The sequence below is a fragment of the Clytia hemisphaerica genome, unplaced genomic scaffold, assembly GCF_902728285.1.
Source record: "Clytia hemisphaerica strain Z4C2 unplaced genomic scaffold, Clytia hemisphaerica genome assembly, whole genome shotgun sequence".
In the NCBI taxonomy this organism is placed as follows: Eukaryota; Metazoa; Cnidaria; class Hydrozoa; order Leptothecata; family Clytiidae; genus Clytia; species Clytia hemisphaerica.
In genome coordinates, this window is record NW_027103811.1 from 546,944 (window position 1) to 562,162 (window position 15,219).

The window sequence follows — 15,219 nt, forward strand, 5'->3', positions numbered from 1 at the left end:
CTCTCTAACTTGGCATTGTAGTGATTTACAGCAATCACTGGAATAGAAAAAAAAATCACGTTTTTAGAAAAATTCTGAAAATTAAGTGTGATGCCAAGCAGTGCCAAAAGTTTGTTTGTAGTTTAATCAGTAAAGTCCTTTGGAAACTTGGATTTGTCTATAAAGAAACCCTACAATACCCTCCTTAGATTAATCCACTGTCATGTCATATGTTTGGGTTTATCTTGTTTAGTGGAGATAAATACCCCAATTTTTGTATCTTTCACCTTCTTTTCTAAGCTGAAAATCTCAAACAAAAGTGAGGCGAAGCAAAACAGAATTGGTCCATAGACTTTACCTAAAAATTCGGAATTTAAGGCAGGTCCCTCGTAAATTTCAGTTCCTCGTAAATTTCATTCCTCGTAAATTTCAGTTCCTCCTAAATTTTAGTTCCCCTCTCTGACTTCTGATGACAAATCTCATTGAAGCCCTGATTTTCATAAAACTTTGAAGATACGTACCCCTTAGATAACACTGTTTGTTTTGAGAATCACAAGGCTAAAATTTGCTAAATTTTAAGAATATTCTGCAAAATAATGTTGAGCTTCAAAAATTCTTCAGCTTTTCGGTTTTTTTACGGATATTTGCTTGCTTTTTCTTTTCCTTTTCTTTCTCTCTGATGATATTAAGTAAAACTTTAAATAATAACATGTTGAGAACATTTCTAGCATAAATTCTGGGAATTTTAGTTTTCTGATTGACAAAAAACTTGTAATTCGAGATACATAATGTATACGTGTTTTCTTGTGGCTCAGCATAAGCATGATTATCATATATCTATATAATGTCTTTAGCATGATCAATCACGACAATGGAGAGAAATTATACGAGGCTCGTGTGCAACGTTTCAGTGGAAAACCCTTAATGAGGCTGAACAATATTTTGACAACGACATTTAGAAGGTGATAGATTTGTTAACATGAGATAAAGAAAGGAAAAAGGATTTATTCCTGATTATTACTTAATCGAATCTATTGCTCAAGAGATGCTATCAAAATTTTACTCTTTTAAGAACAAGTTAGGGACAAGTTAGCAAGATGTTGAAAAGTTCAAAATTTTAGACAATTAAGAGAATTAAAGGAATTTAACTGCAAAAGTTTAATAATGATTTTTCTGATAACAAAAATAAATATTTAAAACTACAGAACGCATTATAACTACAGTAGGACAAGTTCCGAAATACGTTCCTTTTTACTAAAGTTTTGAAACATAAAATGTGAAATGTAGAAATATTGGAAGCTAAAATAGAAAAACTCCTAAATCTACACTCTTTTACAACAAAGATAAATTTTGCATAATTGATTTCTCAGAGTTACCCAATCACCAAGAATTCTCGATAAAGTCGTTTTTTTATCGCGCGTGTATTTTCTCTCCTCTACCAAACTCTTCTCAGTATTTCACAAATAACATTCAAAGACGAATGTTTATAGAATGTTGGGGGGGGGTACCAAGGTACAAAACACCTGAATATCGGTAATATTGTCATGAAATACCAGCTCAGCGGCCAAATATTTCTCTTGTACCGGTCAAAAATGATACAAGGTGTACCGGAATAACGGAAATTCGACCTTTCTATACCGAGACTTTTTCGGCTACGTACCTTATTAGAAAGCTAACGTTTACGAAAACCCAATGACGTATTCATACAGAAAATTCATTGACGTTGACGTAATACAATTCAAAGTTCCAATCCAATTACGTAAATTATTACACGATATAAATAAAGACAATATAACTCGAGAATCACTCGAGAATACTGTTGCACACTTCCATCGCTTTTATAAGAAACTTTTCTCAAAACTTTCATTGAATGAATCTGCTAACTGTATTGCAATAATAATGACCAACGCTTGGGACATGAATTGTGAAGAATTTGTGGACAAGGACAGATACAGATCGAAAAGAAATACATTTTAGTGGTGAACTTTTTACTTAAAGCAAAAATCTTATTATTCTGAAAAAAATCTCTTCTACAGTAGCAGTGTTTTCTAGTCAACAAAACACCAAATCCAAAAGTGAAGTGAGACCGATACCGGACTCTCAGATACCGGACTCAAAATGTCCGATAATTATACAACTTTGGCTCAATCAACGAATGAAATCTTATAAGAATCAAGCATTTTCTTCGAGTCTCAAATTTCTTACAAAAAATGTTTGTTTGTTTGTTGTTGCAATCTTGTCGTGTGTATTAGATACGCATAATTAGGTGGAAATGATTCGCATAATATATGCGAAATACCTAATTATGTGTTAATTAAAAGGATGAAACGTCACTAATGATTAGCTTGATGACAGGTATTCTTAATATATCCTAATTATGCATTAAAAATTGTGATAAGCTCTGGGAATCTCCTTTCTTTTCTGCAGTGGATTGAAATCATGTATGTATGGACTAAAATTTGGTTAGGGTGTGGTTAGAAAGTATCTACTAGGAGGGAGGGGGTGGTGATTCTAGGGGGTGTCAAAATTTTTTCCCACCCTAATAGGGGGGTCTAAAAAAGATTTCATGTCTTTAGGGATGGGGGTTTTAAAATTATATCGACTGGCTAGGGGGGGGGGTTAAAATTTTTTGGAGGATATCAATAGGGAGGGGGTTCGATTTTTTTTGGAATTTTTGAAAATATCCTCCACCCAATCCGTAGATATCAATCCCTTACACACACACACATACCGAAGCAGAAAATTCATGATATGCACCACTGCAATGTCTTCTGACATTACGTCATGGAACCAATAGCTCATTGGTTGGAAGTGACGTAAAAGCAGTCAATACGTCACTTTCAACCAATCAGCTATTGGGTGGAACGGAAGACATTGCAATGGTGCATATCATGAATATGACAAAATCAACGAGTTTTAGAATCATCCAATCATCATGTTTGCAGTCCGGCGGAACAACCGTTAAAGTGGAGAGGCTGAAGGAATTTCAGAAAAAAATATCATTTGCTCAAAAGTGGGGAGGCTGAACTCTCCCCAGTCCAGTCTCCCCACTTCCGCCGGGCCTGGTTTGAATCTCCAAAGTATGCTGCGTTGAAAGTACCTAAAGACAGATCAGAAAAAAATCAGTCACAAAAGACTGTAGTCATCATAGAGTTTTGTATCATTCTTACATTACCAAGATAAATAGAGTAAGAGAGAGCAGACAGTTAAACACATTTTTAAAAACAAATGTTGAAAATCCCTTACCTTATAATGGCAAATAAAATACAACACATACTTTCTGCGACAAAAAAAAGTTTTTAAATCAAGACCTTCAAACGTTTGTCATATAGTATCACATCGAAGTGTCTCAAGACACACATGATTTAATAATAATATTAATTTGCAATTTTAAGTTAAATAGTTTTTAAAGATTTTAAAGTATTTAATTCAAATAGTTTTTTGACACAATACAAGACATAAGTCCAGCTTAAACAACAGTGTTTATGGTCAAAGTTAATAGGCCCCTTAAATAGTGTAATTAATGTGTTAATAAAACTCGACCGTACTCCCAATACCATAAAAAAAACTCAAGTTGGAAATTAAAGTTGAGTCTCTATAACTCGAACACATGGGGAGCACAAATCTGTTCGGGTTAAGAAAACTTCGAGTTATGGAGTAAGGTTGATAAGCATTGTTAACTGAAGGGACAAGAAACATTGTTCGAGTTAAGGAGACATTCGAGTTATAGAAGTTCGAGTTAGAAAGAACTATTGTATTTAGCAAAAGGAGTGAAGAATTGGTTTCAGAAATAATAATCAAAAGGGGTATTTTTTTCGTGGTAAAGATGTATTTTATAGAGAAGGTTCAACATTTATAGGCAAAGATCGACGTTCCAATAATATTTGCTTGGTTTCTGGCATGTCTGAATTAGTCGACTGGCTGGCATGCTAGAATACAATAAGTAAAGTTAACCGGCAGATGTTTTACTTGGAAGTTGTTTCTCACTCATTGCTTCAAATTCTCGTTCAAGACAGCATAGGGACACAGCATGACCATATACACGTTTTTTATAAGAACAAACTATATAAGAACATAAGGCTTCGATGGCCAAAATATTAAAAACAAGTTAAGAACATTTTAAGGCTTCGTGGACTAAAAAATACTCAAAAAATGGTCAAAATAAGAACATGTTAAGAACATTTTTAGGCTTAAAACTCAAAAAGTTAAGACCATCCAAAGGCTTCAAAAATTTTGGATGTTCTTATAAAAAAGAAACGTGTATGTAAAATGAAACTCGCCAAGTGATCACCTCTTCAAGCGAGGCGGTTGCCAACAATGAACTCCATTTCCCTTCACAAGTCTTTTAACATTAGCAGACATGAGATTCTTCACCTTTTAAGGTTATGTTTTTTCACCGGGTTTGAATGTTCTAATATTAGGCTAAAAACAGTATTTTATCAGCCATTACTGAAATTTTGATGTTTTCTCGGTTCATTTCGAGTCGAAATCGAGACTCGTCAAAAATATTTTTATAAAGAACAAGCGTAGATTAACAGCCCCCAAAAATTGACGGAGACGGTAAGGTTCTAATTTGACTAGATCATGACCAACTGAGGACGACGTTAAATCAGCACTTTTACCGTCCTCGATTTTGGGTTTTTTTCCAAATCACTTCATTCACTTTTTACCGTCCTCAAAAGTGCAAATACATAAACTCGCCAATGCCTACTGTGGGCGGAGGACACCAAAAATATATTGAAGAGTTTTTATTGCTTCACCCACACATACCTGATTAATGTGTTAAAAAGAAAGGAAGTTTTTTCTCGAAAACATTTTAGTGCATTATAATCCGTCATGTATTTGGAAAGTTTTGGATATAAAGATTTTGTTAAAATACAGGGGAAAATTATAAAACAAAACAGGCCATTTATCTCAACGTCAACTTAATGGGCGTTTCGGGCGTTGTCTAATCTGAATCGCAGACCTCTCTATAGATATCTTACTATGAGATTTTTTTCTCGCTAGAGTATGAGCAGCAGCCTAGACATTTTCTAAGTACTACAAGACATCTATTGACCAGACCCCAAATAATATTGTAAGAATTCCAAAAGATTGATGAAAAAGAAGTCCCACAGACACTTGCCCCTCAAATGATGACAACCTCTATTAATCAAACCAGATCAAACTATAAAATGAAAAAAAGTTGAGAATAACGACGAACAAAGTAAACACGAAACATCAACAGTTTAGAAGATGGGACCCATAAATGAATTTAAGGAACAAAGAACCAAACTCTGAGGTTGACTCTAAAGTAAGTTATAGCAAGGATATCCTCTCACATCGCTAATTGCCCCCCAGAATACGACACATGCGTTATAAAAGTACTAGCTTAGTCGGGTGACGAAATTTTTCTTGAAAACTTAGTTTTTTTGCCAAGTGACGAAGTTTTGATTGACGAAAAGTTTCGCCTTTACAGTTACTGTAAAAAGACATACTGCATGTCACTGATATTTCATTTAGATCTTGACTGGTGGAGAAAAACAAACAAAACTGAAGTTGATAATATGTATCAAAGCACCAATTCATAACGAAAATTTGGCCTAATACCTTATCGGCGGAAAATTTGTCGGACAAAAGTAACGAAGAAAATGTTCGGTGACGAAATCATTAGTCGACGAAAATCTTTTGCCGACGAAATAAGTGTCCGACGAAATTTCCGCAAATAAGAATAGTTTCTAGAGGGGTCAAGACCCCCCCTTAGGTAAGAGGACCCCCCTTAAGTGCTAGCCCCCCCCTTAGGAAATTCATTTAAAATTTCACACCCCCCCCCCTTAGAAAATCAGTATAAATGAAACGATTGTACAAGAGTCATAATTCAAGGAAGATTCCCCCTTATCTAAGAAGACCCCCTTCTTAGGTAAAAAGACCCCCCTTTAACTGGCAACCCCCCCTTAGGAAAGTCATACTTTTAACACCCCTCTTGCTTTTGGTTCATCAAAACCCTAATGAAGGGGGGGGTAGAAACTATGATAAGGTATTGATTAGCCTGTTAGACGAAAATTATGGCACTGGCTAGGTATTGTTGAGACTTTTTAAATGAAAATAAAGGTCTTCTCGACAAACCTGGCAACACAGAAACAGATGGTCCACGATAAACCAATCAGAAGCAAGAATGCTCCAAAAATGACCACACTCATGTATAAGATACTCCAATCTGAAAAATAAAAGAAATAACCAAAAGTAAGTAAATTAGCAACCGCAATCGAGGGCGACCCAAAGACTCCCTTAAATCTAGATGCCTATCCGAAGGTAGGGAAGCCACTCCTTTCCTTGGATTTCTTCACTAACCCTTGATTCGCCTCTTTAGATGTTGATCATCAAGCAGAAAGGCATCAAGTAACATTTTGGGAATCTTTGGTCTGAACCGGCCATAGAAGAAATAAACTGACTCTCTTTAATTCGATTTTCAGTGCACTAAGAATTCTAATCGAGAATTGGAACTATTGGACTTTTTGTAATTCCAATCATTTTTGTTCTTTTTACATAAACTTTTTACATAAAGATTCGAAACGTATAAGTTCTAATTAATGAGAGTATTTTATATGTTTTTTTCTCCAGCTGAAAGAACCATTTTTTAGTTCGAATTACAGAAATACTCAATTAATAGTACTATGTAAAAGATCGGTTTAAGAGGCCCTTGCGCGCCTGAGCCGGCTAAATGATCGAGGAAAGGATATTTTTCTTACCGCAGTTACTTTCTTTGTCACCCAAATGAGCTTTGAAGAAATTTGCTGTCCAAAAAGCATCGCAAACACATTTCTTGGACACACGGTCACAGTAACCGTGACCGGAACATTTTTTACGACATACTGAAAAAAATAATAGTTAACAACATCATTTGATTTTCGTATGAGAAAGAATCTTATACTGTGGTGTCGGTAACTCGAAAACGCACGGGGAACTTAAATATAGAGTTATAGGGACTTGGGTTTCTTATCTGAAGAGAACCAAAACACTTGTAGGAGTTATTGGAGACTCTACTAAAGCACTTATCGAGTAAGCCTTAAAGAAGTGGAGATTAAGATTGATACAAAACTTAAGTAGAATTCACTCGAGTGGAAATAAGGCGAGGATTGGGAAGAAAGACTATTTTCCTACATAGGGACAGGGGCTAAAAGTCTAATATAATTATTGCCCCTCGATAATTCGATGTTAAAGGGCTCAAGATGTTTCTTCGAATGAGTGAATAATTCAGATTAACAAGAGTATTTTATACTACTTTTCAGTTTAGGGGACCAATTTTAAGAGTACTAGAGATATTGAGATATATAGATAAAAATAGCCAAGGGACCAGAAAATAGCTGAATTATTGAGATTTGAATTATGAAAAATTTACTATATACGCGGTTATCAAGATTCCAGCGATCATTTAGAATCATGGAGAGAATTTAGAGTAGGTGATTAAGAATTGACAGAAGCTTTTTGACCGTGACAAACTAAATCAAATAGACATACCATAAGGTTCCACTCTCAACATAGTGATATCAAACAATTTGCCACCGTTCCCAACTTTCTGTTTCAAAGTGTCGGCGACGAATTTCCCGTCAAAACGGCGGTCTTCGAAATTCGGGTCTTTGACGTAAAATATTAACTTGACGCCTTTCTTGAATCCCAAGTCACTAATTCCTTGGACAAACACAAACTCGGATCCAACCTCCAACAGCACTGAGATTTTCCGTAGTAATTGTTTCTAAAAGGAAAAAAAAAGGATTATGAGATTTTCTCGTTGGCGGTGACTTTCTAATATTGATTGAATTGGCAGTTAGTTTGATTTTCTTCATTAACTTAAAAGTAGCATTATTTTTAACCAGATGCTGAAGTATGTAAGTGTACCAATGTATCCTTAATGAGGGAGCTTTGTTTTAGCTCCGGCTTCGAATTTAAAGAGCGCATTGGCGAGCTTATAGGGCTACATACACTACACAATATATTGTCAGGCAATATATTGATGATATATTGCTGAATGTCGACAATATATTGAAAAGGTGTCCGCAATATATTGTCAGCTCGATTTGCAATATTTCAACAATAAAGGGGGATTGTTTACAGAAAAAAAATTCCTTTTTATAATAGAGTACCAGTTGTTTACTTCGTACATTACGGTCCGCAAACCATATTGTCGAATATTGTTCGTCAATATATTGTGTAGTCTAAGTAGCCCTTATGAATTTGCACTTTTAAATACGACGGAGTGACTGAAGCGACATGGAACGCAAATTCGAGGACGGCAAAAGTGCTGATTTACCGTCCAAAAAAATCAGAAGTTAACTGTAACTCGCTATTTACTAAAAGAAAGAAGGATAGAACAGCTTTTATGATCATTTTATATAACGCACGCATACCTTATCTTCCTCAGTGAATTTATTGATATCTATTCCCAAATACATTTCCACCAAATTTGAGCTGAATGGATCTGAAATGAAAAGGAAAACAAAAAAGTCGTCTCATGAAAAAGATTAGTTCACTCTGCTATAAATCCCTATAAACAAAATACCTTCTTAGGGAAATAATGCCAATCTATCACTAACTAACAATTTTCGTAGTCAATTTAGGCGAGATGTTGACACAAAAGACATACAAAGACAAAAAATTAAGCAGTGGAAACCAACGTTATGTCCGGCCCGTGTAGAATATGTAAAGTGTACATTGATGGTGTCGGCTTCATTTAGATAGATATGAACCCTTCGAATGCATTCGGGATGGGTCCTACCCAAGAAGGAGTAGGAATCACGGCGCTGACAGACACTGCGACTTGACAGACGCGAGCTGCCAAGCCATGGCGTATACCATGACATCGAACGACACTGGGAGAGCGATGCTCACGCGAGGCCGAACCTTATGAGTGCCACGGCACGTCACAATGTCTGTCTAATCTACCCACACTCTTGTATCAGAGTAATGGTACCCAATTCCCCTCGCATGGCATAGGTTGACTGACGGCTTCATTTAAGAACTGTATAAGTTGTAAATAGGTTGACTTGTAATAGCCTAGTAGCTATTTCTTTTTATGTCAACGATAAATAAGAAACAAACAAACACATAAATAAATGTTGCCTCACCTAAATTTCCTAATTTTTTTACTCGATAAAATATCTAATGTACTTTAATCTTCACGCGTCACGCATAGCACTTACTTTCTTTGACGTACACAGAAACTTCGTCGGAGCCCGTCAGGCCTTTATCATCGGTCACGGTTAATTGGAATGTATATTGTCCTTTGACTAGGTCTGTTAATTGTAGAACGGCTTGTTGATCACTAGCGTTTACTACCGTCTAAAAGGAAGAGGAAACATTACATCATCCATCAAATTTGCAATGACGTCACAATGTCACACAAACCAGATTCTAGAAAGACAGGGCAACGTCACCCACCGGAGACCAAAAAGACCACTTTAAATTTTATTTTGCAAGAAAGAAAAAGATAATGGTTCTACCAAGGGTGTTATTTTGGTCCTGAAGACAGCGAATTCAACCAGACGAAGGGACTGACGGACAGTCTTTACGGCTATCTTCTTTCCAAAAGTTCGCTTTTCAATATAACAGTGGTCAAAGCAAGATTTTCGTCTGAGAAAGAAAATGGATTTTACACACCAAATTAGCACTTATTCTTGAAATGTTGGTAAATTATGTAGAATTTTGAGATAGAAAAGCCTCTCTATATATTTCTCTGAGACGGAAATCCGTCTGAGACGGAACAACTTTTAACACTGATATAAACACGCAAAATGACGAAAATTCGGAAAGTGCCTCGGTACAGCCACTATGAAATAATTTAAAACCAAGCTGGTACATAATTAGGAAGGGTTTTATTGAACAGTTTTTATAAGCAATAAGCTAGGCTTATATCTCATATTATAATTTTCTGCGGATATGTTTTCATTTGAATGTTAAGAGAACTTTTGGAAGGTAAGCCGTCACTGGCTTAGTTTTTTTGTTTACCACTCTTATTTAAAGTAACCAGCACATTAAGAATCCATCAGCTTACATTCAAGAATTCGCAGTAAGACCTGTATTCTACTTACACCAGCGGCGGGACTCAAGCCAGCCCGAGTCCATTTAAACGCATCGATCAATCCATCGTCATGTGATTTTGAACCGTCGATAGAAACCGTCCTCGATGGAAGGTACACCACGTGATCTTGGCCGGCCACTGCGATTGGTGGATCGTTATGGTCTGAAAAAAGAAGGAAGATAATTTGATAAAATGTCCGCGCATTCTATTGAGACCTTGGCTTAATTAATTTGAAAATTTAGTGTTTTGTGCAGGGTTATGAAATCAAATTCTCGCGGTTTATGTATTCTTTGAATTAATGAAATAAAAGATAATTAAAATCGATCATTTCACGGTCGAAAGTAATCATGGGTAATCAGGACTATTACGCTCTGCTAACGAATTCTATCTGTTGGTCTAAAACTCTGGAGTCTAACCAACGGGAAGCCATTATGGGGGCGCAATCATCAGTCCTAATTGCTCATGATTCATTTCGATCGTGAAATAGCCTTAGAACTTACTCTTTTTAACATGTATTTTGACAGTATCAGAACCAGTCAATTTCTTATCATCAGTAACCGTCAACTTAATGACATAAGTACCAGGTACTAAGTCCGTTAGATGCACTTTTGCATTCGTTGCTCCAACAATCTTTATCTTGTCTGGTCCACTGCAAAGAAAGAAGAGTCAATTTGATATAACATAAGTCAAAACTCCTTTTTTAAATGTAGACCTATAAGTTTCATTTTAGCATCACCAGTTACATACAAGTTTGACTTAATAAATCCTATAAACGACACTTATACAGCTGCTTTTTGACACTGAATTCATAAAACTTATAAAAAGAACATGTCTACAAACAGCTGCTAGCTTGGTCTTTACTTTGCTGCAGTAAACATTTTCCCAGATAAACCATGATACCAGTTTTGAGACAAAGCAAAGCAAAGTCTTCTGTTTAATTTAGGAAAATGGACAACAACTTTTTCAACTCTCTTTTACTTTGTTGACTTTTGCTGAATTTTGAGAAGGGAAAGCTCCCTTTATAATGAAAGGAGCGATGGCCAAGTGGTCTAGCGCATCAGCTTCTCAAATCAGGGGTTCGCGGTTCGAATCCCCGCTCCTTCCAATGTTCCATTCAGTTCCGGGCCGTGGACCCCGTGAAAACAATCAAAAGACGGTCTAAAAGTCCTAGATTACTGGGGTATCCACGTAAAATATCGACTCTATCTATGTATTCGTCTGAGACTCAAGAAAATCTCAATACTGATGAGTGTTACCTTATCTTTTGCCAGAGATAACTGGTAATTTTTGAGTTATCAGTACTCTTGGAGCCATCCAACGTTGTCGAGTCGTCAGGATACACAATCTCCTAAAAGATGAGGGAAAAAGATGGTCAAAATTGAATTAGCCATGGCGTTCTATATCAGTTTCAAATCCGTCATTCATTTTGGTTTCTAACATTTTTAAGTGGTTAGTCAGGTCCGTAAAACGATCCAATAAGCTTTGACGAGTAAATCTTTAAATGGTGCCTCATTTAAAAATAATGCTGAAAATTTCATATCAAACTAAACCTCGAGATAATAATTCCTTATAACATATCTGTTCCCTGTCTTAGCAACGTAGATCGTGTTCTTTTCAGGGTGGAATCATGGATAATGATAAAAGTTACCTCCATCTCCAGTTTTAGCTACAGGGACAGTATTTTTCTTCCAGAAAGACTGTTGGAAGACCTCCTAAAATCCTTTAGCCTAGTATGTACGAGCTTCAATACTAGCTCCAAATACACCGAACCTCCTAAAATTCCCTAACCTCCTAGTACATACAAGTTTCTGGACTAGCTCCATCGAAGAAACTTCAAAATTGTATAAATAATAACTTTATCGTCTCCAGCTTTGGCGACAGGAACTGTATTTCCTCCAGAAAGACTGCTGGAAGACCTCCTAAAATTCCCTAACCTCCTAGTACAAACAAGTTTCTAAACTAGCTCCAAATCCAAAACACATTAAAATCTTATGAGTAATTACCTTATCATCGCCAGCTTTAGCGACAGGGACTGTATTTTCTTCAGGGAGCACGACCACTTTGACTTGAGCTTCGTTCGCTTGACCACTTGAATCTGTCACTTTCAACACGAAGGCGTACGTACCCACCACCATCCTTGACACTTTCAATTTCGCCTGACTTGAACCCTGGTAATGGAAGATACAATTTATGAATATAATGTATAAATTGTATCATTTTTGTTAGCGATGGTTCTTTTTCATGAGCAAAGGGTTGAAAAATTAGTTAAGGTATAAACTCTGTTGATAATTAAACTATAGAAGAATATCAAAATCCACCTAATTTGAACCCTGGAAATGGTTAGTTAGTTTTTGTAAAGCATTATGTTGTGTCATTTCAAAATATCCGACAAACGGAAGAAAATTTGGTTTAGGACTTAGGAAAGGTGGATAAAATGAAACTAAGCTAATTTTAATTTGAATTGTACTAATACTCACAGTCAAATCGCAAATAGGACTTTCTGGTGTCTTCCGCCAAGCATAAAGCAGCTTCCCCTATAGTTAAAACAGATAAATCTATTGTTAGGGTGAGTTTTCTAGGTAACAGTTACAAAAGTTATAATTCAAGTTGGCTTCTCCTCAGACGGATTATCAAAAACACTTTATAAATATATGCTTCATCGAATTAAAAAAAGAACTTATTAGTTCAAAATATATTTGGAAAAGGTTCACTAGCATGAGGTTTTTTGATGGCTTAATTGATACTGTTAAGCATTTCACTGGTCTCAGCGTAAGAATGGAAAGTTCAGTCAGGAGTAGACTGTAGTCTAGAAGTAGACGGTTGTACAGGGGCAGTTTTTAACCACTATGTGAAAATCCTTTTCAGGCGTACCCTCTTTGAGAGCAATTCTAAATTAACCAAATGGAAAATTACTGACCTTATCATCTTTGCTTCGACTTCCATCAAGGATAACCGAATTATTTGGTAACCGGATCACTACATCATTGCCAGCATTCGCTTCTGGAGGATAGTCTTGCTCTGGTGAAGAAACAATAAACATCAGATATTTTCAAATAGAATTGCCGGTGTTATATGATAATACAAAAATTGCTACATGATAATTTTAGTTCGTATACAATTTGTTACTAACATTATTTGTTGCTTAATTTTACCGTATATCTGAATCTACTCTAAAATGAGCATGATTTTGGAGAAATTGCGTATTGTTTTAGGAAGATATACTAAATATTTTTACCCAGGTCTTTTGGATCTTAGAGTTTTGGAATCACCTTTCCGGAGATATAATTGTTACAATCATCAACTCCAGCATGCACTTTATCATTTATGCGCTGGAGGTAATTGTGTCATGGGATGTCGACTGAATGCCTTTAACTCCCTGTATAAACCTTAAACAAACCTTTTTTGACATTAACTCTAGCCTCTGTGCTATCTGTTTCGCCATTCGAGTCAGTCACTGTCAGCCTTGAAAATAAAGTGATCATTTCAAAGCTTTGAATGTTCAAAAATAATAAGCAACATAATGATAAGCTTGAAAATAATCAGATAAAGGTCATAGAGCTCGCTTTCTTTACCCAAGAGCCATACTTTTCCTGGAGCCTTTTAATGAAAATCAATATTCTCTATCATAAGATATCTAAAGCCTTCCATCATTGATACCATTGATTTCGAAGCTCAAAAGGGGTTAAATTTGAATTCAAAACACGCGATTGACCCGCGTGGTTTTCAAACAAACGCAAAATTGAAAGTAAAACCTATCGCCAGATTTTGAAAAATATGCCGCTAAAAAAAAAAAAGGACGTTAGATTCAATCCGTCATTCTAAATGCGACGCAAATCTTAAACCTTCTCTTTTGTTCGCTTGAGAAAAGTGGAAGATTCATTCCTCTCTGGTCCTTCGGGGCTTTAAACTCAACGACTGATACTCACTTGAATTTGTAGACACCAGCCACGAGATTTTTCAACTCCAAGATCTTCTTATCAGAGGACGTGAAGATTGTATTTTCTTTGATGGGACCTTTTAGTTCTTCCCATTTGTAAGAAACGATCTTGTCATCGTCTGACGATTCTGTGGAGAAAGGAAGATTTATATTGATGAATTTGGTAAAAATACTGCAAATGATTCCATAGCTCTGAAGTTACGCACACTCATAGTATATCAATTATATCATATTTAGGAACTTTTGGCTAACTTAACGATGGTCCGAGTTTTGGTGTTCAGGTCACTCAGTTTGGAAGTTACAAGTAAAATATATGGTCAAACCAACCTTCGCTCAGAAAGAATTAGTCACATGATTTCAAATAATTAACTTTTCTTACTTGAAGCATCGAGGATGATGGTGTTGGTTGGAAGCATGATAGTCTGATCTTTCGGAAAGACCTCCGCACGCGGTGGCTTGTTCTTGCGAGCGGCTAGAAAATAAGAAATTTGTAATTAAGTTTTACTCACTGAAGGCTCAGCTGGTTTACAACGTTATTATAGCGTCCATCTGATGAACGATTGATTGTATTTTAAAGTCAACGGTGTTGTGTTTTGACCGTGAGTCAGCAAAAAATATTTCAAGCACAAGCAAATCGAATCATTTCATTGTACCGCTGAACGCTCGAATAGAACGTCTCTTTAAGTTGAGAACAATGAAGTCTCGGATACGGGGAACAGAAATTTGATCAAGTTAAAGAAGTTTCGAGTAATAGAGTAAGGTTTACAAGGCATTGTCAACTGAAGGGACAAGAAAACTTGTTCGAGTTAAGGATAAATTTTAGTTATAGAGACTAATGTATATGTATAGGTAATCAAACGTACACACTCGAAGGTCTTGAAAAACATTCTGACGTTTGAGAAAATATCTATACCTTCTTTAACAGTAATGTTGACAAATCCGACGCCGTGCTTTGAATCAACCGTTGATGTGACCTCCAACTTAAACGTGTACAAACCTGGCAGTCCCAACTGTAAATTAATGAAAACGTAATGGGAAGCTGTCAGCGCTAAAATCTTTAAATATTGCCCCTAAGTTAAACCTACGTAACACCCAGTAGATTCAATGTTTAGCTGGCTCCAGCAATTGGAATATAGTAAGAGTACGGTCATCCTTGCCTTAACCTATACATATCTTTTATTTTCAGAGAAATGAGGATGATTAGATTCAGCGAAGTTCTAAATTAAGTAAATGTAATGGTGGGTGTGGC

The 15,219-nt window shown here is 36.0% G+C and overlaps 1 protein-coding gene across 2 annotated transcripts in view; it reads right to left on the reverse strand.

The window, feature by feature from the left end:
- LOC136806586 (dyslexia-associated protein KIAA0319-like protein) overlaps positions 1 to 15,219 on the reverse strand; it is a 66,557-nt gene that overhangs the window by 42,507 nt on the left and 8,831 nt on the right. For both annotated transcript variants that reach the window (XM_067063177.1, XM_067063176.1), the window contains 15 exons: positions 14,884 to 14,980; positions 14,350 to 14,442; positions 13,960 to 14,098; positions 13,431 to 13,495; positions 12,951 to 13,051; positions 12,511 to 12,567; positions 12,037 to 12,201; positions 11,290 to 11,381; positions 10,534 to 10,682; positions 10,044 to 10,195; positions 9,156 to 9,294; positions 8,364 to 8,434; positions 7,477 to 7,711; positions 6,708 to 6,830; positions 6,085 to 6,175 (listed from right to left, as the gene is read on the reverse strand). In XM_067063177.1, coding sequence (XP_066919278.1) covers positions 6,085 to 6,175; positions 6,708 to 6,830; positions 7,477 to 7,711; positions 8,364 to 8,434; positions 9,156 to 9,294; positions 10,044 to 10,195; positions 10,534 to 10,682; positions 11,290 to 11,381; positions 12,037 to 12,201; positions 12,511 to 12,567; positions 12,951 to 13,051; positions 13,431 to 13,495; positions 13,960 to 14,098; positions 14,350 to 14,442; positions 14,884 to 14,980 — 1,769 coding nt within the window. The remainder of the gene's footprint in view (positions 1 to 6,084; positions 6,176 to 6,707; positions 6,831 to 7,476; positions 7,712 to 8,363; positions 8,435 to 9,155; positions 9,295 to 10,043; positions 10,196 to 10,533; positions 10,683 to 11,289; positions 11,382 to 12,036; positions 12,202 to 12,510; positions 12,568 to 12,950; positions 13,052 to 13,430; positions 13,496 to 13,959; positions 14,099 to 14,349; positions 14,443 to 14,883; positions 14,981 to 15,219) is intronic.